General features: G+C 39.0%; 1 protein-coding gene across 1 annotated transcript in view; it reads right to left on the reverse strand.

The window, feature by feature from the left end:
• Nucleotides 1–1,590: 1,590 nt before the first annotated feature.
• The window catches only part of LOC103140763 (CUGBP Elav-like family member 3), a 31,554-nt gene continuing 5,242 nt past the window's right edge, over nucleotides 1,591–27,902 (reverse strand). The window contains exons 5-15 of the mRNA XM_007556040.2: nucleotides 11,344–11,392; nucleotides 10,814–10,942; nucleotides 10,627–10,706; nucleotides 9,863–10,018; nucleotides 9,339–9,483; nucleotides 8,118–8,264; nucleotides 7,964–8,029; nucleotides 6,809–6,913; nucleotides 6,511–6,654; nucleotides 6,151–6,314; nucleotides 1,591–2,660 (exon numbers count right to left, since the gene is read on the reverse strand). Coding sequence (XP_007556102.1) covers nucleotides 6,187–6,314; nucleotides 6,511–6,654; nucleotides 6,809–6,913; nucleotides 7,964–8,029; nucleotides 8,118–8,264; nucleotides 9,339–9,483; nucleotides 9,863–10,018; nucleotides 10,627–10,706; nucleotides 10,814–10,942; nucleotides 11,344–11,392 — 1,149 coding nt within the window. The 3' untranslated portion in view covers nucleotides 1,591–2,660; nucleotides 6,151–6,186. The remainder of the gene's footprint in view (nucleotides 2,661–6,150; nucleotides 6,315–6,510; nucleotides 6,655–6,808; nucleotides 6,914–7,963; nucleotides 8,030–8,117; nucleotides 8,265–9,338; nucleotides 9,484–9,862; nucleotides 10,019–10,626; nucleotides 10,707–10,813; nucleotides 10,943–11,343; nucleotides 11,393–27,902) is intronic.

Consider the following 27,902-nt stretch of genomic DNA (forward strand, 5'->3'; position numbering starts at 1 on the left):
GTACTATTAAACCGTATAACTTTTATAAATGAACTGAAGAGATGTCTTTTTACTTTAATAGCTTGTTTCCAGAGATTTTTAAATAAGATTCATTCTTGAGTCGACTTTTAAATTAGCTTTCATTAGGAGTTAAATATAGATCCTAAATTAGCTTATTTGATTATAAAATAATTAAAAACATGCCATTCTTTTTTGCTTTTCATAAGTAGCATAACGTGAAATGTTTTTGCAATTTCTAGGTGAAGAACTTTACTTATTGCCATGGTTTGAACAAATCAATAGTGAAATTTGTTGGCAGAAGTGTGTCAGACAACACTCTTCCTTGAGGAAAATTGCTCAAAGAATGAACATTTACAGTTAAATAAGCAGACGTAGTTAAAAACCTAAATTATTATATATTAAAGGTCAATGAATTTGTATTAATTCATTATAGTTTCCTTTAATAATTCCGTAGGACCTTTGGTTTTGTTTATGCCGCACCCATCTGCATATAGGAAACAGTTTCCTGTTTTGGGGGTTTTGTTTTCCAAACTACTTGAAACATGTTTCATGACCAACAGTGGGTGAAATATGTTAGAAATTGATCTGATTGTGTCATAAATAAAATTAATTTTCAATAACCTTTTCTAATTCTCCATTTCATTCAAGTCCACTTTTATTTCAGTGATGGTACATAATTATGCTGTGACACCCATTTAAATGTTTGCCATTACAGATCAAGAACGTTTCAGCTTTAGCTGCTCCTTTTACCAACTAAAGCTCTTTTCCCTGTGACCTAAAATTGAAGCACATGAAGGGTTGTTCAAAGTGCACAGTGACATAAGGTCTACATACCGTGCAGCTTGTAAAATAGCTTTCCCAGATACACATTCGGTTCAGTAGGACAAGCTACGTTAAGCTGCTGTTGCATCATATCTGAGCAGAGACTCGATGTTCCTTAGACTGTTTTATTATGCTGTTATTTATTTCCTTTTCCTCCAAGTAAACAGATAAAACAGTCATTGTTTGATTTCTACTTTGGACTTGGCACAGAGCTGTAAATATGAACTGGTCAGTGAAAGTATGAATTCAGAAAATGCTTTCCTTGCGGACAACAACTTATTCCAGTGTCCCATTGATATTTTATACTTAAAAAGCAGCTGCACAGCAGAGTTTATATTTATTGCTAAACACATGCATCACAAATAGATAAAAAAGTGTGTGCACTGGGATGATGCAACTTAATTCATCTGCAGCTCTCAGTTACAACAACATAATTTGGCTTGCACCCAGTTATTCAGGTCTTTGTTTTTTAAACTGAGGCAAACTGAGATAAGCTTATCCAGGGAAATAAACAGTAGTTTCTATCTTGGTAAGAAGGTAATTAACTCCAATAGTGTTCTCGGAGATAAAGCAAGTGCAGTGTGTAATTTTGCTGATAAACAGTTTGTTATAAATTAGTTCAGAAGATTAGATGCAAACCTCTTAATTAGTGCACTCCAGGTACGCCCCCTTCTGGTCACAAACGTCACATACAGTTGAAAAAAAAAATAAATCCCCCCTCCATGATTTTTGCCAAAAACACAAACAGACACGAACGACAGCAGGCCATTTAGTATGATACCTTTTATTTAAACTTAAAAAGAGTGGATCAAAAAACAGGATTCAATAAATAAGAAATAAATATAATTGCTGTAATAGTTAATAGATACATTATAATTACTCGATTGTAAGAGTCTGACAGAAACAGGCTCTCAAAAGTTTTTCTCTAGAAAATCCTAAAACCAAAATATTGCATTGCCACTCAAACATTTTCTCCCGATAAACAAAATAATTGTTAAATTAGTAAATAAATAAATAAAAAATAGCTCAATTATTAAAACCTCCCGAATAAAAGTGCAACCCCGCCCCCTCCCCTGTGTTTCACCTAAAATCTAAGTAGAAATTTAAAATAGGTTTGTGATTTCCCCATTTTACAATTTGGAATGTAATAGCTTTCTCATGAAGAATGATGATGTCACTAGTTGTATTAATAATAAGAATAATAATGATAATAATAGTTATGTTGCAGTGTTCTGTTCAGTGTTTTATCTAAAGTAGTATTCTTTTTTGCATGTTTTCTTGTTTTTTTTAAATGCTGCTCTTTGTAAACTAAACTATATACAGCTCATTAGGATCCTTTCCAAAGTCTTGCTAGCCTACTCATTTAGCCATCTTTTTTTTTTGTATTTTCTTTCTTTTTTATTATGAAACAACGATCCCTCTATATTTGTCACGTAATAGACATGGAATAGACATGTTAAAGTCTATTGAAGTGATACATCATTGTTTTTTTTTTTATCAGTGCCTTTCCTACACATGTGGTCTGAGTTCTCTTAGTTGTACTAAATACCCTTTTCCATACAGACTGTGGTCAAACCAAGCATTTGGCTGTACGGATACGTAATTTGTGTTAACTGTGTGTGTGTGTGTGTTTTGAGTGAGTGTTAGCAGGCATGTGTTTGTTTGTTTTTTGTGCATTTTATATACATTTCAGCTTTGAGGTTCACAATTAAGGGTATCTCTGCGTATGTCAGTGTGTGTTTGTGTGGCAGCTCTCCGCAGACGCTCACAGGTAGAAGACAGTCTGAAAGCACAATGAACCCTGGGACTTCACCTTCAGTTGGACTCTGAGAGGTCGCCTGCGAGAGGAGTTGGAGGGTAGAGGGAGTGGCAAACGAACGAGAGGAGAGGAAAAGAGAGAAAAAAAATAAAAGATTTTGTTAAAATTTGTAGGGAAACTGGAGCTCTGCGTGGGTTTCTGAGCTTCACATTTTTGTCAAACATGCCCCATCCATCCAACAAAGACTCCTGTCTGGGACTCACTGGAGCTACTGACAAACTTGCTGCTCCCCTTTGTACCTTTGGACGCTCCTAGCTTTTTTTTAAATTTCAGTCTCAGAGCATCATTGGCAGATGTCAACAGAATTAAATCACGGTGCTTTTACATATATACATACAGTGTCTGGTCAGATCATGCAGTTAATTACAGTAAGTCACTGGTATGCATCCTAGTTTGACTGCAACTGTGTGTCTCAAAGGAAAGCATGTGTGTGTCTGTGTGTCTCTGTGTGCGCTCATGAAACTCTGGGAACTCGCATTTATGTGTTTTCAGCATGTGCTGCACTTAGGTGCCCCGGATCATGGCAAGCAAACACTACCAACAACATGCATCACTCTCTGGCATTAGCAGTATAGAAATTCTGGGTGACAATTTAAGTAGAAAAAAAAATGCTCTAACTGCAGGTTTCATTGCCTTAATTATTTTCATTGTCTATTTCATTTTCATTATTATTTTCATTTTCATATTTTCATTTTCATTTATAGAAGCCTTTGAATCATTAAATATGCAATGCCTTGCAAAAATACTCACACCCGTGGAACACTGTAAAACAGTCGAGACACTGAGTTCCTTCATAAGTGAAATACTAACCGATGTTTTGATGACGGCACTTGGTAAAATGTAATGTTTCAATTGTTGATTTTTGAGTTTTCATGATGTAAAACACTTTGAACTACCTTATTTAATTGTGCTTCAAAAAGAAAATTTGGTTTGATTAATTTGATTGTCACATTTTCTGATGTTACAACCACAAACCTTATTTTTTTACTGGGATGTCAAGTGGCAGATCAGCACCAAATAGTGAACATTTGTGTTATTTTTCATAAAAAAAAAAAACAAAAAACATCTGAACAAGTGTGGTGAGCATCGCTATATTTATACTTATATACATTAGACATATACTATACTCTGCATTAATTTAGAAGTATGTCTCCACCAGATTTGCACTAGATCTGGACTTTGTTCGGTCATCCAAACACATGAATATGCACTGATTTAAACCACCATAACTTGGACTGCATTTGCCCCGGCCTCAAATCTTTTGGTGCCTTTATCTGTTTCCCCCCCCCCAGGATTGACCTTTAATTAGCTTCATTCATCTTCCAATGAACACTGACCAGCTTCCCTGCCCCTGCTGAGACATGACGCTGTCCTAGTGAAGGGATGAAGTACAGTGATAGTTTCTTTTTACCAACCATACCAGTGTTAGTTTTAACCATGGCAGCTGTGCAATTTTTAGATCATGGATTAAAAAATTCTCTCCAAGTTGTTCAAAGCGGTTTTAAAACAACCCACAACTTTACCCCTAACTTCTCTGTTGTGTTTCTCAGACTTCATGATGCCTTTTGTTCACTAATCTTTTCTAAGAAAACTCTGAGGCCTCCACAGAACATCTGGATTTACAGGAAAATTAAATTACAAACAGGTGGACTCAAATAACTAATTGGAGCAAAAGCATCAGGTTGCACTCTAGGGGTATGAGAGTTAAAAGCAGTTCGATATAAAAGTCCCACTTTTCACATTTTTATTTGTAAAGATTTTTGTTAGAAACTATGTATTGTTGCCCTTCCTCTTCATAATTAAGCACTACATTGTGTTTTGGGCTGCAATGTGGTAAATTGTGCAAGACTTCTGAGTGTGTGGTTACTTTTGCAAGGCACTGCATGTTACACAAAGTTTTAAAAAAAGTAAAAGTGAAAATCCTTTTGATGCCTCCACACTCTGATCTGACAGCAGCCATGTTGAAGTTTTTAACTCTCTTAAATAAATAAAAAAAAACTCTCCCAGAATTCCTATATTTGAAGGCTGTTCTCCAATGAGCAAGAGGCACTTGTTCTTCCACCATGACAACATCATACCCTTCACCCCAAAACACAAGTCAGAAGGAATAGTATAATGAGGTTGAGATGAAAGAAGCAGATCAACACTTGAAGGAGAGAAAAATGTGGAGAAGGAGAAGATAAGAGAGACAGAAAAAGAGCAGGAGCAGTGATAAAAGATGTAAAGAAGTCTCAGAGAAAAATGGAGGAGCAGGAAAACTAAAGTGCAGCATCACAGTGTAAAAAAGTCACAATCCAAGATTATGAACTCAGCCTATCAGAGTACAGCTCAACAAAATGCATGCTCGCCCATGAATACAGAGCGCTGCAGCCATCAAAAAGGTAACTTGATCTAATTCTTCTTGTTTATGTATATATATCCCATGCGTTGGATCAGTTTGCAGCCACATTCTGGAGTTATGCATACCATAAACATGTCATGTCCTCTTGTCCATCACGGCCTGCCATTTTATGCAGCAACATCCTAAAACATGTATTTTTCCCCCCATCAAAGCATCATTCTTGTTCCCTGTGTTGTTGCTGTGCTTTTTCTCCACCAGTTTGTTATGGAAAACTATGGACACCTCAATGCAGAAGGCAATGCAACGAAGATTATTCAGTCCTGCATTACACGCTAACAGTGTAACACAGAAACATATGCACACATAGATGTCCACGCTCGCTATTTTACCCAAACCATTTGTTCAAATAATAATAATAATAATAATAATAATAATAATAATGACACCAAACAGAACACTACAGAAACTGATCAAAAACAAAGCTGCAAAAAAATAACAAGCTTTACTACAGAATTTATCAGATAGATTACTATAAAGTGATTAAGTGTATCAAATATCCAATCAGATCAGTTGAATCAGTTGAGTGCAGTCCTGGCTATAGATAGTTATTGATCAGTATGTGCACAGGTCAATACAAAATAAAGTCACAATGCACCAAACACAGTCTGTGATCACTACAGCAACAGGACATGCAGGTCAACGCATGGCTGGTTGCTCGAGGTGACAGAACCAACACAGGCAATAAAATCGCCACAGCAACCCAAACACAGGCCAACCAATCAACTTACAACAATGCGAGAGGAAGGGGGGATCAGGGCTTTATCGGTCACTAGGCAACCATTGCCATAGCGATGGGGTCCTCGTGAAATATGATTGGACGGGAGGATCTTGGGTGAGGTAAGTTGCCGTTTCGGGAAAAGATCAAAACAGCAGGGAAGAAATAAGATTGTGAAAGAAAATAAAAAAAGGAAAACAATATCTCATTATTTTTACGTTTCTTGACACAGGGTGCTTTCAGGAGTAACCCAATGCAAATTTACTGCAATGTCAAGCTTTTTTTCCTGTTAAAAATTTACCAACAGTTAGCTTTTTACTATCATTGCTGTTGTTCCTGAAGTATACTGCAGGTCTTCTTATTTCACCTTTTGTCTCCTCGCCACCACCTCACCTCTCCGTATTTGTTTGTTCTTCTCTCCGTCATCACTCAGTACGGGCGGTTGGCATCTTTGGGCCTTTTGAGCTGCACTTTGAGTCTTTTCATGCCAATCTGAAAGCCATTCATTGCCTGGATAGCAGCCTGAGCGCTGGCAGGGTTGTCAAAACTCACAAATCCTAAAAAAAAAAAAAAGAGATAAATAACATTCATGATAGAGCTATTTTTCTCTCACCTTAGTTTAGATGCAGACATAGACAGTATCTTATCCTACAGAAGGCCAGCCTTTGTGTTTTTTTCACTTGTCCTTCCCTCGCTCTAGTAAACATGCTCTCCCCCTTCCCTCCCTGCTCCCCCACCCTGTGTGTGTCTCACCAAAACATTTGCTCTGGTTAGTAGCTCGGTCCACGAACACTTTAGCCGATATGACATTGCCAAAGGGCAGGAACATCTGCAGCATCTCAGAGTCACTGAACTCCTGTGGCAGGTGGTAGATGAAGATGTTACACCCCTCTGGACCTGACACACACACACACATACACACACACACACACACACACACACACACACGTAGGACGAAGACTCATAAATTACCTCTCGCTTTTAGAAAACAACCCTAAACACGCTCACTATCAAAAGGGTGTGGCCCCAGCAAGACAGGAAGTCACATCACCTTCTCTTTGCTGCTGTTGCTGGGGCTGCTGGTGTTGCTGAGCAACCAGTGTCGGCTGCTGGGGAAACGGCTGCCCAACCAATCCGTAGGCAGCGGGGTACGCCGCTATTGGAAGAGAGACAGGGGCATTAATGTCTTATTGGGTAATAACAACAGGTGGCAACATGAGCGTGCCCAATAGAGACATTTCCTTTGAAATGAGAGGTTCCCTGTTGAAGGTGAAATCTATTAACTACAGAGCGGAGCAAGTCTACAGAACAAAGACACTGTTGATCCCAGTCTGGTTTGCACACATTGCATCATCGCTGTAATCCCTGGTTATAAACATCATCTATAAATTGAGTCTTTCTGAACTCAGATAAATCATAAAATCAATTACCCTTGAAGATGTTTCACCCTTGACAGCCAGACTAAGGAGACATTGCTTGAATGTTCTTCATTTAATCTCCTGTATGAACCATCGCTTTGAGCAGATGGGTGCATTACTACATGTGCATGACTAGATTCCCAAATGTATGTGTAATATCCATCCATCCATTGTCTTCACATGCTTATCCTTGTAGGTCACAGGAGTTGGTGCCTATCTCCAGTGGTTACTGGGCAATAGGATGTTCATCACAGGCCAATACAGGCAGGACAGGAGAAGCACTCATACATGTACACAGTCATACAAAAAGGCAATTTAGGATAACCAGTAAACCCATTTTGGGAGAACCTGGAAACAACACATTCATGCATCTCTCCAGGTTATTGGTTTCTTCCCACAGTCCAAAAATATGCATTTGTAATTAGTTAATTGGTGTTTCTAAACTTGAACCTTAGGTATGAGTGTGAGCATGCATGGTGGTTTGTCCTGTCGGCAAAATCAATTATCAAATCGATTTATCACTCAGCCCTAAACTGTATTGAATGAGATGAATTTGGACTCAATCTGATTGAATGAAATAAATAAGGAATTAACTAAACTGAATGAAAAGAGCTGGTGTAAAAAGAATGGACTTAGTTCAGTTCAGTTCAGTTTGAATGCAAAGGCTTTGAGGTAAACTGACCTGAAATAATGAATTTGGGATCAATTGAGTTGAATTAATTAATTGGATCGTGTGTAATTGGACGAGCCCTTTATAAAGTGCTTTACAAATCTAATCTAATGCAAACCTGTGTAGTGCTGCATGCCTGCATAGGCTTGCTGAAGAGGGTCCAAAGCTGCAGCTGGACTCTGGGCTGGAATAAAAACAAGAAGAGCAGCAGAGATTAAGAATCCAACCAACATGATAATCTACAGTCGAATGCTCTTCCTTTATCAAGCTACCTTGGTATGTGTGAACTCCATTGGTGTACAGCGTTTCTGTTTGCTGTCCATTGGTGGGAGCTGGCACGCTGCTGTAACCATTCACTCCTAATGCTGGAGGGATAGCTGGCACAGGTGTTGCTGCGATAGTTGGTGGAGTGTTTGTACCTGCAGACAAAGATTACGCCAAAACAATTACTTCCTAATAAAGAACAACATATAAAATGTTTTGGTATTTACAAGGTTTTCCCATAGCAAAATCCAGGTCATTTCAAGCATTTTCAAGTTTCCAAACTCTCCAACACCACACTTTGGAGATAAAAACAATACAACTGAACAAAGAAATGCTGTTTTAATTCACTATTATCTATCATTTATCGCTGTTAGTAATAATGTGATGATATTAAATGTTCTTCAGCAGGAACAAGATAAACTAAAATATAGCAAAATTTTATGTTTTAAAATGTCTCTCACACATTTTTACACCTGACTCATCTGAGCCCAAAACACTAATTTAACAAAAAAATCTCCCAATTTCACTAACTTTGTTCAGTGTATAAGATAAAAGATGATAAATAAATCACTGAGATATAAGGAATAATAAATATTTGTTTCATTAAAACAATCCAAACGAATTGTGTCAAGGTAAATTACCTTCCTGCTCAAATTAAATGCTTAAACACAATATACAAAGTAAAAAAAAAAAAATCTCTAAAAAATGTTTTCACTAAGTTTTCTGGCTTTTAGCAAATAGAAATAATTTAGGAAAATGTCTAGACAAGAGAAGCTTAATCTGATTTATCTTCAGACAGTGAGAACATTTTTTATCTTATTAGGTGTATGCAAATATCTGATTTCAGCTGTAAATATAATTTCACAAATTTAAGCTTTGAATCAAGCAACTTTACTACAAAACTGCGCAGTTTAAGTATAAAGCACGTTCAAGGAATTTAAAATCAAGCACTTTCCAAACCTTCAAAACACCTAATTGAAGTTCAAGAATTTTCAAGGATTTCAAGGATATCTACTCTGCTGAACCTCAGCAGGATGAGAAGATTGGAGACTTTAAATCTTTACACACAGCAACACTGACTTTCCTTGTAAAAGGGTGAAGAGTTCAAACCCTCCAATCCATAATCTAAACGTTTCTTTATAGTTTGGTTGAATAAAAACAAACTGCAGCCTCTCTACCTTAATTCCAGGTATTTAAGGAGTATGAAGAGTGTGCATGAGGGGAATTACCCGAGGATGGTGTGATGGGTGTGATGGGTGTTGCGATGATTCCGTTGGCATTGAGTGCCGCCATCTGCTGCATCTGCACGGCAGCAACTGTTGCGACAGGAGACAAGTACGCTGACTGGGCAACCAGGGCCTGCTGTTGGACAAGCTGTAGACGAGGGAGAACGAGAATGGAGGAGAGAGCAAGGGGGTTAAATTGATATGGGAAAAAGAGAAAGAGAGAAAAAAGAAGATGAAAAATGGGAGGAAGGGCCAAGGAGAGGGAGTGATGGAGGAACAGATGAATAGAGATCTAATTACAAGGCCATTATGTCCCAAGTCAGTGGGTTAATGGTTGTGTGTTGCGGGAAGGCTAATGCCAGATGACGTATGTTCTGTTGTCTGTGTAATAACATTAGCTCCAATTAGACCACTGATAGCCTCTTCAAACTTATTACATCCTTTCATAAGCACAGCACTGCCCTTGCAAACTTTGTGTGCAGCAAATGTGAGAGCCGTACAGTTGGCTTTTGTGTGCTTGTGCTTGCCTGTGCGTTGACCGCCTGCGTGTAGGCATTGTAGGCAGGAAAGTTGAGGGTCATGGGGCTGAAGATGCCGAGTTGGGAGGCCACCTGCTGCATCCTCCTCAGCCCCCGCTCCTTCTCCGTGTCAGCAAACTTCACCACCAGACTGGACGACGCTCCCTGTGGACGGAGAGATAAAGTTTACAGTGCTCTCTAAAGGTAAATAGAAGAAAACAGTCTCTATGTGTGTAATTTTATCTCAGTTTAAACGCAGCCGTTCTATGAACGCCTCTGACCAGAAAGGTCAGGGATAAAGTTCACCACTGTGAAACATGGTGGTGGCAACATCATGCTGTTGTGATATTTTCTCAGCAAGTGCAGGGAAACTGAAGGTAAAAACTTGTTATGGGTATTTGTGGCATGATTTACAGATTGTTTCCATCCAACCTGACTGAGTTGGAGCTACTTTGTAAAGAAAAACATTTCGCTTCCAGCTGTGCAAAGCTAACTGAGACATTCCTCACAAAGAGTTGCAGCTGTAATCGCAGAACCAATTGCCAATGCATTTTCTGTAAAATCAATCCAATCTGTGGAAATCCATCCAAATCACAATTATGTGCTGTTTTCAATAAGTTTGTCACTTAAAAATACATTAAATACAACCAAGTTTAATGTATCAACATTTTAAAAGGGTATTAAAACTTTTTCAGGACAGAATCCAAACATTTTACTCAAATTAATCACATTTATGTTTTTAAATCATTAGTAATCGTATGCATGGAGCTTACAGGCATTGTGCGGCTCCCGTGCAGGCTGTTGATTGCAGCTTGGGCTTCGGCATGACCCTGGTATTTCACAAAGGCGCACCCTGCACAACAAAAACAAACACACTTATCAAATTAGTAATCAATGCTACAGCAAATAAAGTTGCTTGTACTATATCTTCCTTGAGCAGTTCAACCTTATGCAATTTACCTTTGCTTGTGCCATCTGGTCCTCTCAAAACAGTGCACTCCTCTATGCTGCCAAAGGGCTCAAACAGCCTTCTGACATCCTCATCACTCTGCTGCTTTCCCAGCATGCCCACAAACAACTTCCTGTCCTCTGAGACACCAGGGATGTGCAGGAGAAAGGAAAACAAAAAGACATAAAATCAATTTATTTGCCCCCAAACTAGTAACATATCTTCTTAACACATAAAGGTTGAAGCTATAGAGGGAAATATACTGTTTCCGTCCACCAGGGAGCAGTGTTGACTACCGAGACTGGTAATTAGAATAGTGAGGTGCCAGTGTGAACGTCTGTGTAAGAGTACTTAGTAAAACCATGTCCAGCATGAAACCTTCTACTAACATCTATTAAAGATTATCTGAGGTTGACAATTTAAACACACCTCAAAATTGACAAAAAATAAAATATAAAACGGACTCATTGAGATGGTTGAGTTTATAGTTAGGGAAGACATTTTGAAAATGTGTCCTCACAAAAGGAGAAAGACGACTCACCTCCTCGGCCTTCACTGTCAGCTGGTTTGACCTGGATCGGCCGATTCATCTGAGGGACAAACAAAAGAAAACATCAGCAAAGCAGGTCAACATTAAATGTCTTTCAGTCACACTCAATTCAACTCCACGAAAGATATTCAACTGTCTGGTGAGATGTATGTTGTCCTTTAAATACTAGATTTACTCTAATGATCGATTTATGATGGTAGGTTTTTGGTGAGAAGTTCAGTATTAAAAAAAAATTGCCTCTAAATTAAGAACATCTTGAAAACTATCAACAGAGGCAAAACCTGAGACATTAAGTATCAGACTTAAATTTTAAATTATTTTATTTAAACAAAAATGAAATGAGGTGCCTTAATATTACAAAAGATAGGGCAGAGCCATTTTTTAGTTATTTGTATACCGTGGTTGTGTTAGGAGTAGAGATGCACTCTAAAAGCTTTTCTTCTCCAAAACTGATTTCCAGTCTATTTTGAGGTCTGACCTGCATAGCTGTGATTTAAACTTTTATAAAAAGACTTTTATAAAAACACATCAATCAGAAAAAAAAACTCTGCTACATGTTCTTGAATAAAGTCATTTTAAAACTAACAGGGAAGTAGGAACACTATTTCCACTTATGTCACTAACTTTCATCTGTTTATTTATTAAGCTCCTTCAGAAGACATGCTATTAGTTGATGCGTTTTAAACAGAGAGGGTTCTTCTTTTTGATGCATTTAATTACTAGGAGAAATATGTTTTTACTATTTGATCTGCCAATTACTAGTCAGACCTTATCAAAGAAAGAAAAAAAACAGCCAAATCCATAATTTCAACCTCAGTAAAAATGCAGTCTAACGAAATACATTCTTTAAGAAATTTGTAGTTTGATTTTAAAATAATTCTTTCATTTCTAAAAAAGAAAAAATCAAATTAAGGTAATGACAACAGTCAGGGTCTACTCATGTATTTTTGTTACTCAAGTATTAAGGTTATGGTTAGATAAGCAGCAATCAACCTTTTCATGACCGACATGGATTCCCAGTTTTCTTTGTGGACTGACCTGACAACTCCAATTTAGAAAGAAAGCATTTTTTCATTTTAAAAACTGTAACAAGATTATCCTCATTTATGCATCAAAAATATGTTCCTGACCTTTATGTGGCTTTTATTCAAGTCAAAAGGGTGCTTTGAAGTCGATGCTGTTAGGTGATGCTTATCTGGTTTGAAAATGGTGGGATTTATTAGTTTTGATATGTTTAATAAATTTACTTTAAAAAAAGTATTTTCCAGTATTTGATCTCCGGATTGAGGGCAAATAGGTCAATTGGCCGACTGGACTGGTGCTTCTCTAGTTAGCAGGTGACATTTGCTTCAAGACTCAAACATAAACAGTCTTTGATTCGTCCCACATACACACACTCACAGACCGGGGGATTGAGAAGTGGCGAGATTAAGAATGCAGGCAAGCTGATCTGGATTACCTAAAAAGTAGGGATTAGATGAGGGACAAGAGAAGGCAGAGACACAGAGAAGAGGAGAAATGAGACAGGGCAGGCGTGGGAGAGAGGGGGAGATAATGTTGTTCAGTGAAATGACAAGTGTGTAAAGGGAACGGGCACAGTCAACTGAAAATAAAAGGATAGGAAAAAAAAACAACTCAGAGGGAGAAGCCTGGGGGACCCCGACTCACATCGACCGCTAGAAAGGGCAGGTGGAAGGCTAAAAGGAACCCCGGGGAGCAAATGGAAAAAGAAGTATTACATGGAAAGTGCGAAAGCGAAAGGCTGAGAGTGGAGGGATGAAAGCAGAGCCTGCCCCTGAGAGAGGATTCAAAAAGAATAGAAAGAGAAAGAGGAGCAGGCAGGCGGACGGGGCGTGATTCAGTCGTGACTCACTCCGTCTAAAAAAATCTCACGACTACCAAGATCCTCTGCCAAGAGTGCTGATGCATTATCCCAAACGCACGTTGCAAACATCCCTCCCATTCATATCTTCTGTACCTTTGGCTCACACAAACTAAGACAGAAAAAAAACTACAAAAAAAATAACAATCCACACACACAGTGCTTAGTCATAGGTAGGAGAAAGAGGGATGGGCTGGAGGAGCAGAGCTGCAGAATGATGGTGGCAAAAAGAGGAGAGACGTGGAACGAGGAAGAGGAAGCAAGGTAGACCCAGAGGAGGAGCGGAGGAGAGACGGGACTCAACTCAACAAAGAACTGTGGAGTCGACTCTCCAGGAGGGATGACATAACTTCTTTTTATTTGAATTGTTATAAATCTTGCTGGAGTTTGAGCGAATGTGTGGACTGGAAGAAAAGGACGGAAGATGTAGAGGGAAGGGATGAGAAGGAGGAAGAATGGCTCGGCGTCCCAGTGGGGTGTTAAGGCAATGTAATGATGCTGGTAATTGAGGAGAGGGCAGAGCAGAGAAAGACAGATCCATGCATTTGATTAATCAGCTCTTAGCTGTCACCACAAAACTATCGATCTAGGGCAAGGCCATCCCACACACACACGCGCACACACATGCTAAGACATCATCGCACGCAGATGAAAACACACCTCCTCACATCTCTTCCTAAGAAACACTCACAAATTAGGAGCGAATCAAAGAGCACCTGTACTGGAGAAATTCATCCATCCATCCATCCATCCATCCATCCTATTCTGGTCCTAATGTTATTGCTGTCCATCCAAGTTGCCATCCATCAGCTCATTGATCAGTCCCGTCTTGTACATTGATTTGGTCTTCCTTTGTAGAGAGGTCTGATAGTTGCAAGATTTGTGTCCACCAACCTTCTCTCTAACCTTGGATCAATCCATCACCTCTTCAATTTCTTCCTCCATTAAGCCTCGTCTTTGTGCACGTAAAACGGGCTAAACAGAAAACCCCCGGCACTTCCAGTGGAATCACAGCTTAGTGATTAGTGTATATACACAGATATGCAGATCACCTTTCCTAAAAAGCATCCCCACAGCATGATTCTGCCACCGTCAAACATTGGTATACGACTTTCTAATCAACTCTGCTTCAACCTTCTCCACAACTCCCTCCCTGCCATCCCTGCCGGTGTTTCTTTCTGAGTGTTCCCTAACAAACCTCAGAGGAATTCACAGAAAAATTAGATTAGAACTAAGATTAAATTACACACAAATGGGCTCTATTTACTAAGTTGGCAATATTTGAAGGCAATTGATTGTACTGGATTTTACTGACGGTATTGGAGAAAGCTGAATTTTAATGCAAGCCACATTTTTCAAATTTTTACTTGCAAAACATTCTGAAAGCCATGATTCATCCCCCCCCCACCCACTTCACTATTATATGCAACGTTGTGCAGGTTTGTCACAGAAAATCCCAACAAAATACACTGAAGTGTGTGATTGTAACATGGCAAATTGCTGAAGGGTTCAGTGGGGGGAATTAATACTTTTGCAAGGCTCTGTATATGAGCGTTGTGACATTACAATCTTAAGCAAATAATGTGCGTTTCTGTGATTAACTTGCTTGAAAAAAAATGAGCAGGAGAAACTAATGACATGAAGAGAAGCAGGAGGTGAGATGTGCAGACTGCCTCTTCAGAGACATCACAATGGGATCGGAAAATTCGCATGGCAACCAGCTTGTTGTCATGGCAATCATATGACGGCACACTGAGTAGGTAAACAAGGATGCTGGTTGCCAAGGGCGACTGCTGTGCTCTTTGGGTAAACAAAGAATTAGTGCCGGAGGATGCTTTAGTGGCTTTGTACTGCCCTCTAAATTGTCTCTACAATGAATTTACTCTCTGGATACTGGCATGAAAACCAGGAATATGAGCACCAAGTATGAGTAAAAACGTTAGAGAAGAAAGAAATGTACATTGAAGAGAGTAATGAAGAAGGTGGCAGGGGCCAGATATGGAAATAAGTATGTGGCAAATCTATACTGTGCTGATTAAAATTCCCTTGAGCCTGGTTAGGCAGTCAAACTGTACTCCAGTTTGTCTTTGTCTCTCTCCTTTACACAAGAACAGCCGCACACTCCTTTCATGTCAAATTATCCTCTAATTACTCACGTTCCAAATAAGACTTAATTAACAGCAACCATCTGCAAACGTGTAGATGTAAAGAGGAGCCAGGACTCGCGCCGGAGTGCGGTTTGATCTATCCTGCTGCATACTAAGAAGATTTCCAAGTTGCTGTGTCTCTGAGGAAAGTGAACTTGCATGTGAGGCGATACATGAGGGCATATATGTGCACACACACACGCCCACACACACTGAGTGAAAGCCCGGTTTCCACTCATGCACTCCTGACCAAAACCTGCATGCAAACACAAGCCCATTTACACGCTGTGGTGTCAACAGAAATACTATAGACACACAGTGCATGTCACTTATCTATGCAAACACACACACGCACGCACGCACGCACACACACACACACACGCACACACACACACTGAAACAGTTTTACGGTACACCTTTCCAGTGTCTCACAGCACCCGACCTTTTGCTCACACAGAAACAAACACATACTACACACTTACAGTTAATCTTACTCCCTGCAGTAATGCGGAGAGGATTGTACCAGGATTAGAGGATATTAAATCCTTGGATTATCCAATCAAATCGTATTTTGCCCCCTCCCCCACCCACGCAAAATCAGTGGAACAAACCATCCAACGTGATGAAGGGGGGGAAGTGGTAGGAAAAAGAAACTGTACAGACACAAATCAAAGCTGCTGCTTTATTTTGTATTTGCTTCTCTTTTCCCATGAAAAGTATTTCTGTACAACAGGAAGGAAATATTCACTTTAACACTTAAAAAACAACAAGGCCACATACATTCATGTGAGATGCCCTCTTGAATCCTCTGTAAACGCTTATGTTCACACCTCCTCATTCCCCTTTTACTCTCCCTCGGGACGCTTCAACCTAACAATTTCAGAAGTCCATTTTCCAAAATGCCCAAGGAATGAAAACTATTTTTATCCCCACTCCACAATCTCGCATTATTTCTGCCTCTCCTTGACTCCTTGGTTCCTTGCTCTCCACATCCAGATTTATAATCCTCCATATTCTGCTTTTGACGGCGGTATCGCAGCTTTCTTTTCCTGGAACATCTCTTTTTTAATCTTCAGTGTTTGTCTAATTATTCTGAGAAACTCACCAACAGCGTGTTGCAATGATGATAAAACTGAGAGCATAAACAAAAAAAATTGACCATTTTTTAAGTTTATCCTTACGTACAAACAGAGGCCCACAAAAAAAAAAATTATAGAGAGAGAGAGAAAGAGAGAGAGAGAGAGTTCATAAAATATTCCCTTCATCAAAAAGACTTCTTCCCTACATTGGTTACATTTAGTACCCAACTATGCTGAAAACCCACCCACAGCAGTTTTAATCCAGCATATCTTGAAACATAGATGCAGCTTTTATTGAGGCTGCGTCTGCACACTTACATCTGTAGCTGAACAAAAATAATTAGCAGCTCATGCACACAATCAGCCAATCAGCATTTTAATCAGAATTATTGAATAACTGCAGAATTATTGAATAATATACAAGTATATTGATTTTAGCTAAAAGTACACCTTTCATGAAACTGATTTCAACCCAGTTTATTTCTATAGAATCAGGATCAGCTTTATTGGGCGACATTTTGTGCACAAAGAAAGAATTTGCCTTTGGTTTTCAGACGCTCAAAGGGTACAAACATAAAGTATAAATACATAAACTTTAGAGGAAATAACATAAGGATAAAGAAACTGTGTGTGCATGTATTTGCAGCCATTTTTCTATATTTGTAGAAAGAAAAAAAGGACTGTTGTGACACTGCAAATATGTTACTTTTGTTTCACAGTAATCGCTGTGTAATGAATGTGTTCATCAGAGAAGAACCATTAAGCACAGACCTGAAGATATATAGCTCCAAATTACAAAAATAAATGTCATCTCAACACACACTACAATTTGTCCAATTCATATTTAGCTAAAAAGACCTTTAGATCCAATCACACATATTTCAATTTGAAGATCTCTACTTCATCCAACAAAACAAATATACAACATAAAACTACCAGAACTGGACTCTATATAAAATATAGACCAGGGTCTTATTTTGCACTGCGTGAATCAAAATCTATGAAAAGTTAACATGTCTTTACAGCAAGAAAACAACATTCATGTAACATCCTGTTATGACGATCAAACTGAATTTGTCCCTCTCATTTAGAGCGACATGAAAACATCAAAATGTGAGGAACAGGGAGTGAGCGTTAAGGGGGAACAGAAGCACAGCTCCACCCCTCCATGCTATCATCTCTATTTAGAACCACGTTAGGCTTTGCATCCCTCAGGTCTCCTAGCAACCTGGCATCTGGCTCGACTCCGTTGCCTAGTGACGCAGGTCTGCAACCATAATACAGGCTCCTGGTGCCCCGTCCCCCTCTCCTCTCCTCCCCCTTCTACTGTCTCTGATTCCTTTCTTCACACCTGAGAGGTCTGCCCTCCATCTCCTCTGTTCAGTAAGTTATCTGGCAGAAACCCTTCACCAGCCTCTCTGCTGGAGCAGCAGCATATTCCCTTTCCTCTGACTGTGTTTTTCTCCTCATTTGCCTGCACAATAATAACAACATCAAACCATGCATAAAGCAGCGCTAGCCACCGTGTTGATCCCTAGAATATTACGCTGTTTTTGTCAAGCCCAACGAGAACATTCAGCATGCAGCAGCGGAGCACTCACTGAAATTTGATCCTGTGGATTTAGTTCAACATAATCCAACAGCACTATAGCGGATAACTGTTAGACCTATGCACTTGGACCTTCTTTCTATTTTCGGGAGTGTAAGTCCTTTGGGAAATGAGCTGGTGAATTAAAAAGGCCGTTCAAAGCCATACAGATTCATGGCTGCAGAAATCTCACATTCACTGAGAATGTGATTGGACGTAATCACTGAGATTACGTCCAATCCGGAGCCTGACACATTTATGAAAGCTTGGATAGTTATGGTGTGGGCGGGAATCCGGAAAATAAAAGACTGATATCCAAATGGATTTATGCTCTTACATGGTCACATTTAAACACACTGGTTTTTAACTAACATTTCATGAATGGGTACATAGAAATATGTATGTGTCGTAAAATGAGGTCAGTGCAACCTCAAGTGGACAAAAAATGAGATATATTACATTGTGCCATTTTTTTCCACTAATCATAGCAGATTACAGGATAAATGCCTTCTTTTAAATGCCTAAAAGAAGGCATTTAAATGCCTTCTTTTAAATGCCTTTTAAATAAATGCCTTCTTTTTTAATGCCTACTTTTTAAGTAGGCATTAAAAGTAAAAGAAATCAAGTCAATTTTTAGGAATAAAAGTTTCTAATTTAATGGCAGATGTGATATTTGCAAGATGATATATGGATATAGTTTTTATAATATGGGGTAAAGAATAAAGTCTGAAAAACAAATACTTTTCCTCACCCCATCATGAAATATATATGAGAGTTGACTACTGCTCTTAATCAATCTAAAATAATTATAAGACAGTCTATGAGAAATATTACAAGGAAAAACTAGATGGTTAGTAATCATCCAAGCAGGGGAAGTCCTTACAAGTTTAATGAGTTTGTAAAAAGCTCCATTTCTCTTGGTCAGGGTGAAAGAACTCAGTGTTTAGATGGAAAGTTATGGTTTGATAAGAGTCACATCCCGGGTGCAGATAAAGTCCTGGCATCCCATTTCTCTGCCTAATCACACACACACTCAGACTTGCAGGCACACACACTCCCCTTTGACAGATGTCTCTCTTTAAATTGACAGAAGTCCGCCTGACTCCCTCCCACCCCTTCTAGCATTCAGAGAAAAGCCTTTCTTCTATTGCACCGCCCGCCTGTCCCTTCCTCCACACTCATTACAGAAAACTTTTGTCCTGTTTCCTCCTTCTTTCTGCCCCGACCTCCTCTACTCCGCCCCTGTCTCACCCTGCCCCCTCCCTGTCTGTACGTCCCTATTCATAAAGAACCTCTTCAGGGCCCTCCTCTACGTCTCCTAGTCCCCATTTCATTCATGCAAATTCACACATTCATTCAGGCGCCTCGTATGGACCTGTTCTATATGTCCACATCATGAAATATGGGCCATGTAACCTGAAGACGGTTTATGCCACGGACATTTGAGATTTTTCTGAAAAAGCGGTAAAGTTTATACTCATAATCAGCAATTAGAGTAAAACAGAACCGCCCCTCCCCACATGTTGCTGTGTCCTGCTGGTCAGCTAGTTAAAAACAGAGTCTACCACACCGTATAAGAAAGAGAGTGGTGGTTGTTCAGAAATATTTTTGGTTTGGAAAAAATGGGAAGTCATGGATTGAAAACTGAAGGAGTGGCATTTAAAAAAAACAAAATAATAACTTTAAAAAATATATATTAAAAAAAAAAAAACAAATATATTTGGAAAAGATCATTTTTTCCAAATTAAATTTTTCAGTTTAAATTTTTCAATTTAATTTTCATTAAATTTCCAAATTAATTGTCATGTTTTTTAGGACTACAGTTGACAAGCTGGATGCAGCATTTTTTTCTTATCCAGATGATTGCTTGAGCATTATATCAGCTTGGCTTACTTTTTTTTTTTTTTTTTTTATAAAAAGCAGAGCGCTAAATTTATCTAAAGACTATGTATCTCAGTCAAATGCTAACATCTATCATCGTCATTAGTTGGAATGATTATCGCTTTTCTGTTCTGAACAAAAATATTTACACCAATTTCTGTTTCAATTTCTGTGTGAATGGTTTTGTGATAATATGAAACCAGGGCGTTACCCCTTAAGGTTGTTTTATTTTGAGAACCTCATACCAGCCTAGTGATCAAAGCCTCATCTCTATGCAAATATCAAAGGGAGCGTACTGGTCGGCTTTTACTGCTGTTAATTTAGTTCCTCATAAACATAGAAAAAATGCATAGATAAAGGAGGCTGCGTTTTACTTTCAGCAGTTGGTCTGTGTGAGATATTTGTTATTTTGCACAAGCAAATCCAACATCTGAAAAACACAAACTACGCTCTCGGTGTTTTCGCTATTTCACAAAGTGTCAAAAATAAGACAAAATGATGAATGTTAATTGCAACTGAGCAGCATTTTTTTTCCCTCTGTGTGTACATGGAAAACAGAGCCTGCAGAAGCTGGCTGCATTTGTAAAACAGATGGTGTTGGAAATGGACACAGTTCAGTTTAAGGCTACTTTAGAGCTCGGTTTATGAGACACACGGTTTGGCAGAGAACATTCAGGGCAACCTGCTACTCATGTGTCCAAACAAACATAATTATCAAAGTAGCTAATCGCTTAAATTTTCCTATTGGTGTGTGTTTCTGTTTTCTTGTTTGCTGGCTCATTTGGACCATTTTCTGGTATAATCACTGACCTTGATCTGCAAGCGTGTGTGTGCGTGTGTGTCGGAGGCCTTAAAGAGGCAGGCTCTCTCCAGGGTCAGGCTTTTATGAGGCTATGATTAGATTCTGCCTCAATTTTGTGGTGAAATATGAGGCAGGCGCTCTTTCTCTCCGCATGTTGCATGCATAAATGTACCCACATATGGACCCACACACATACAGTGTTCTGCTAAACCATCCATGTCACATTTTGTCACAATGAACCCCCAACATTCAATGTATTTTAGTCGAACTCAAAGTGGCACCTAATTTCAGAATGGAAGGAAAGTAATATTAGGTTTTCAAATGTTTGAAACAATTGAAAATCTGAAAAGTGTGGCATGCAATTAAATTCAGCCCCCTTAAGGAATTACTACGCAGAACCACAGCTGCAGCTCTGCTGGGTTTATCTAAAATTGTCAGGTTGAAAGTATTCAGTAGTGACCAAAATTTTTGTGTTTTTTAAGAAGTGCATTTTTTTCCATGGAGAATTTTTATTTTCCTGCTCAACAATAAGTTAATCTCACAATACTTTAATTGATCAAACAAAGTCAGTGCAAAAATAAAAAAGGTGCCTTTAACATTTGCTTAACTGAAAAAAGATATAAAAAGTCCTACATTCTGAGGTTAGTAGGTTTTAATTTTCTTGGTATACATTTTTTTAAATGTATTTATAGCAAAAAATCAGGACATGCCTCATGTTTTCTTTGAAAATGCTTCCTGTATTTAGCCAGGTTTATTGGATGGATAAAAAGCCTAAGTCAGCTTTTTAACAAGGCAATGCATGTCAGTGGTCTTTTTTACTGTAAAATGGAAAAGGTTAATAAAAGACGAATACTTTGAGTTATATCTTGTATTTTGTTATTTAAACACCATAATTTGGAATTTATTGTATTGATAATTCAAAATTCTTACAATAAGAAATGTACTACGATAAATAATAACCGATACGATAAATGCCCAACTCCAGTGAAGAATTTTATTTGTAAACCATGTCTCCCTTTAATTCCATTTGACATTTATGTGCTACTTTGTACTGGTTAATCACCTAAAATCCCAATAAGATAAACTGAAGTGTGCATTTGTAAAAAAAATGTGATAGAGTTCTGCATATCCTCAAACACAAGATTGATAGAAAGCACGTCCACATTGCTATTTAAGCCCGATCGCAGACAGACATTTGCCTTAAATAAACAAGCTAAATCTCCTTTGGTCTTAGATGAACACAACCCTACACAAATACCCTCAGCACTTCAAACCCCCCTCGGTTCGGCTCCTCCTCCTGTCTACCTCTCTCACACTCGCACACACACAAAGCCAAATCTACACCTGTCCCTTTACTGCCATCCCGTCCCACACACAGTGAGGATAAAAATAGAGAAGCAGCCTGAGGGATGGGGGGAGCGATACACATCACAAACCCCATCAGGAGGAGAGAGATAGAGGCAGCGGAGGAAGAGATAGAGAGATATAAAGACAGAGAGAGGAAAAGAGAGAAAGAAAACTGGGGTCTGCTCTAAATTGAAAATGCAGCAGTAAGCAGCGAAGGGGAATAGTAAACAGTGCTGCTGACCACATAAATATGCAAAATTAGCCTACAAACTCGCCCTAGTGGATAATTGCTCATCATAGCTTTGCCCCACAGGGAGGATGTCTGGCAGGCTTCTCAGATTCCACGTAGAAACTCAAACACTGATCACACACCACACGAACAAACCCTAAGCGGATCTGATAAACATTTATCACACATACGTGATGATGGACACATGCAAACGTGCTGCCTATTGTCGCAGGCTTAGAGCACAGAAAATACACCAATACTAAGTGCTACAGCTAGTAATTACATTTTCTCAAAGTGATGTAACAGAAGTGTAAGAAGGAGCAACAGTAACTCTGAGCTGCCGATTCTGCCCCCCGGTTCATGCTGCATGCATAAAAATTTTGGCCTTTTTGGCCAGGGACATCCATAAATTCATGCGTCCTCCTTCGGAGAGGACACGAGCTCAATAAAGGGAGAATAAAACAGCTCCCATCATGTTTACAGCTGTAACCGTGAGACTACGGTAATTCAATTTATCGGCTCCAGTGTGCCATCGGGCCTGTATGTGTTCAATCAATATGAAAAAACTACAAACTGTTATTATTTTTTAATAAGAGTATTGATCCTCTGCTGTATCACTTATTGCTAACTGCTTGTCTTTTGGCACTGCTGGCTTTTTAATCATTTAGAAGCACCAAGAATGTCATGGGAAACACAAGGTGTGTATTTCCATGTGTTTGGTGTGTGTGCATGCACCGTTTTGGCTCTAATCAAAAAACAGGGAGCAAAATGCTGCCTGGAGAGCAGTAAAGCATGACAACACACACCTGGTAAGCTGCTTATCACACTTTAATTTCACCTACACTCAGATCTGCGGATGCCAGTGTGATTAAACAGATGTGTGCGTGTGTCGCTGTGTATACACGTGCGTGTGTGTGTGTGTGTGCAGAAACAGTCGTATGTGAAGTAGCACAGAAGATGAAGGCAGAGATAAACACAAAGAGGCTGCAGATTAAATGGGGAAAGAGAGATATCAACAGCAGAGAACAAAAGAACAGATAAGAGGAAAGATATGTGGGGAAATACAGCAGCAGTAAGCCGTGGAGGGATGGAGGGATAAAGAGTGCAGGGAGATATGAGGTTAAAACCTAACCAGGACGGGGAGGGAAAAAAAGAGGGATAGATGGATTGACAGAGATATAAGGAGTCTCTTATGAATCAATACTGTATTAAAAAAACCATCTGAATGATGACAAGTTTGATTAAATATATATTTTTGACAAAGTGAGCAAACGGCCTTGCAAAACATATTCATAAATTGGTTTTATGAATATTGACTTTTTGTAAAATTACCACCACAAACTTCGATGTGCAGCTATATCTGGATCTTAAGTGACAGGCCAACACGAGATGGAGCAAAACTGAGAAACTGAAGGAGATTCCTACATGGTTTCAAACTGTGTTCAGCGCCTCTGAGTAAACACAGCACATTTGGCCTCGATTGCTTTGCTGAGCCTGTTTCTACCAGCTTTGCATATATACAGATCTCACGCCTCAACGCTCTGGACCGTCTTTGACACGAGTAAATATATAAAATCCTTTCAAAGACCAGTTAAGACATTTTTCTGCTTTAGAAACGTGAAACAGAACAGAAAAGCAGTGGCCTAATGCACTGCGGCAGAGTATGTAGGACCTTATATTTACGGCGGATGTCAAGATCGCCTGGAAGGAATGCTTTACTGCTCTGACAGCAGTCTCTGCAACAGACCCCCACCCCTCCACCAAACCTTGACCTCTGACCTTGCATATTGCCAGCATCTCTTCAAACTAACAGTGCACAAAAATTGGACTAGGGCAGAAGAATATATTTAGAGCAGTAATGAAGCCAAAACTGTGTAATATATGCGTTTTGTATGCAAGATAAGAAAAACACCTTTGTCTGTAAATGTGTTCAACCCAGAACTTCACTCTGTTCAAATTCCTTATAAAGCAAAAAATGTATTACGCTCCTTTTGCTATTCAATTATTAATGAGTTAATCCAAAAAATAGTCAATACATCAACCCTGCAGTATACAGATGTTAAGTAAAACAGAAAGGGTTGAGCATGTTGATGTTAAAAGTTTTTTTTTTCTATACTTGAATTTTTTTTGTTACAAATGATCCTGCATTCACCAAACAAATTTGGAGTTATTGCCTTTTAGCCAATAATATTACAAAACAATTGTTTATTTGCATCTTTTAATGTATTTCTAATATTGTATAACGAAGAAATAAATGAAAAATTCTGCAGAATGTGCCAATTTAAAAAAAAATCTAATTAATCGATTAATCGTCAGAATAGTCAATAGAATAATCTATGACTTTAATAATCGTAAGCTGAAGCCCTGAACCAGACGTAGCTTTTGCCCATTGACAACTCAAGGTTTCTAGGGCCTTTGGAAAGAAACAAGCCCACAGCATCACAGATCCATTCCCATACTCAACAGTGGATATGAGACAATTTTCATAAAAACACAGTGTTAGTTCCAAATGTTCACGGTTCAAGTAGCTCTTCGACAACTGCCCATGTGTACACTTGTGATTGTCAGACAGAAAATGCTGGTACATTTTATGAACAACCAATTGCCACATATAATAATAATAATAATAATAATAATAATAATAATAATGTCTCATTCCTTTTAGGGAGGTTTGATGAGCCGCTGGCAATGTGCTATTGGTTTTAAATTAAACATCAACATATTAAGCCAAAGATACATTCCTGGGAGTAACTTTTATGCCTCCAGTATTAAGGCCAATGGCTTGGCGTGAGCTTATGTAAACACCTCCCAGAGGAAAACTCTGGACCACTTCTAACCAAACATCTACAAGCTACAATATAACTTCACTTAATAACTTATATTAATTTATTCTACTTTAACAAATACTGCGTAACTGTTGCTCTTCCCATGATGTGCTTCCTCTTTCCTCCTTCTGAGTCCAAGCTAAACAAAAGGCGCAGGACTCCCTGATAAGGCCATCTGTTCATCTCACTCTCAATCCCTCTATATTTTTTCTCAGTTTCCAATTGGAAAATCTCTTGCTCTGCAGAGGCTAGCGAGGAAATCTGAGACAGAGCATTCCCCTTTTGTTTTCTAATGCATCGCTTTAACTGTTGTACATGAATTAATCTATATAGCTAAACTGGAAAACATTGTATCAAGCACCTTTTAATTGCTTTGTGATTACTGTACAAGGCAAAAACACATCTATACAGGAGGGATGCTTCTCTTCCATTAAACATTCATGATGAGCCTGATGCTGCACAGATTTAAGCTGAATCTGGGAATGGATAAAAGTTTGCAGTAAACTCATCTAAGAGCCGTACAAACAGAGCAGGGGAGGACGAGCAGAAAGGGGGAGGAGATGGAAACGGTCAAAGGGGTCAACTAATCAAGAGGAAGGGAAATGAGATGAGGGCTAGACGAACTGTGGGGGAGAGGAGAGGAGAAATACTGAGCAAGACTGGTGTAGAGCGGACGACTAAAGAAGGGTTGCCATAAATGACTGTGAAATGAGAATCTGAGCAGAAACTGCGAGTGTGCAGCGAGAGGAAAAATGTGAGCAGAAGACAGCGGGGAAGGGAAAAGAGGTGGGGAGGGGAGGGACGTGAGAAGGAGTACCATGAAATGAATGGATTGGGGGAAGTGGGGAGAACATCCTGTAATATCCTACTGGTGCGCGGAGACTGGAAGACAGGAGGGGAGGAGCTGAACATGGGACAGAGGGGATTTGAGAGAAGGAAAAGGAGATATAATGGAATGAGGCAAAGGATATTGAGGGTTGGGAACAGTAAAGGAAAAGCATGTCACAGGAAAAGAAAAGGATAGGACAATGTACAGAAGTGTGAAAGAAAGTGAAAGCCATTTCCAAATCCTGTCAGAGAAAGCAACAGAGGCGGGCAGGTGGAGCCAAGGAGAGCAAGGAAGGAGGAAAAAAACCCCGTCACATTTGGTGGAAAGTTAAAGCAGAATAAAACCTCAGAATAGGTTAAGGTAAACAGAGTTCAAAATCCATGTTTCAAAGAAAGGATGTACAAACAAAAAGCGAGTGATTGGACTGGTGTGATTATCAGTTTCTTAAGAGGAGTAATCATATTCAAGCGCAACCAGGTTGAGCTAATACCACTCTTCAGTGTAGATGCCTTTACTAATCTAAGAAGTTCATAATTTTCAGTATCATTTTAGAGTCATCATTTAGTATTATTCATGTTTCAGAAAGGAAGTAGAGGAAGCATAAAAGATGGAAATCGCAAATAGGTCGCAAATCTCTGAAAGGTGTGTCTATACAAAAATCTAGCTTTAAAAGAAATGTCACACTGCGACTGAGCCGAAACAATCAGGAAAAACAAAATGTAAATAACCGAATAACTATGACATATGAATAGTTTGAGTAAGCAAACTGTGTAAGATTTATTTGATGAGCTGTCAGCGCCACAATAGTATCTTAGTCAAATGTAGTTTCACATTGTTATATGCACCTGATTTGAATATAAAATGCTCTCATGTTCATATAAACCTCAAAAGGTTGGACAAACTGAAGACATTTAAAAGAAGGGTTCTCATTAATAGTTCAGGGTTACTAAAAAAATCCAACACATGATAGCCACACCCATTTTTAGCACAAAAGGCAGTGGGTCTGATCCCGGCTCTTCAGTCTCTTTAGTAAGTATCCACCCTGCAAATCATTCATCTTTGTGTTCGGAAGAATTCCTTCAGTTTGACTGGAAATATGCTGCAACTTTCAGTCTGTGAAATTTGCCACCATACAACATAGCACCGATGTCACAAGCAGAAAGGGATGAGATAAAACACAGTAGAGTCAAAACAATAACTCCAAAAAACAAAGGGTGGCACAGGAGAAAAGAAGAACCAAACAACAGACTGCAGAGAGGTGTTCTAAATGCAGAGAGGTCAAACGTCTTAGCAGCCTCTAATTGGATTAATGTCATTATGAACACGCTGCTAGTACAGGTGAGTGTGTACGTGTTCTCCAGCTACATGAAAGAGCATGCATGATGGTGCTAAGTATGTATGTATGCAAGGATTTGTGCTCATATGTGTGAGAACATTTCCCTTCCCCCCCACGTTTTCTCTTCAGGCTCTCCGTCAACTATTTTCTTACATAGATCTTATCAACACTCCAGCTTGCGGAAAAGGTGCAGGAACTGAAACTGTGATCGGCTGCAAGGCAACACAGAGAAAATGAGATGGAGAGACTTGCAGTAACGGCTGAGGCACACTGACTATTCTGTTGTAATTGCTGCGAATCCGAACTAAGATAAGGCAGAAAGTGGCATTTTTTTCCTAAGTGACTTGCATTTTTATATCTCGCCCTCCAGCAGTCAATTTTGCTTATAATCCTTTGTGTAAAAACGTAGAGTTAGGAAGTATTTCCAATAAACATGCACCAATAAATTGTCAAGACGTTGACATAGGTTAATGTTCCTTTGATCTGTCCAGTAAATTGTTGTGTATATATAGCACAAATCATATACTGTACTCCCAATTCATGAAATGCATCAAAACTCAGAGTTTCTCTATTTTGAGTCTACAAACCCGGAAAACTTATTTCAT

This window comes from Poecilia formosa, unplaced genomic scaffold (genome assembly GCF_000485575.1).
Source record: "Poecilia formosa unplaced genomic scaffold, Poecilia_formosa-5.1.2 Scaffold77, whole genome shotgun sequence".
Taxonomy (NCBI): domain Eukaryota; kingdom Metazoa; phylum Chordata; class Actinopteri; order Cyprinodontiformes; family Poeciliidae; genus Poecilia; species Poecilia formosa.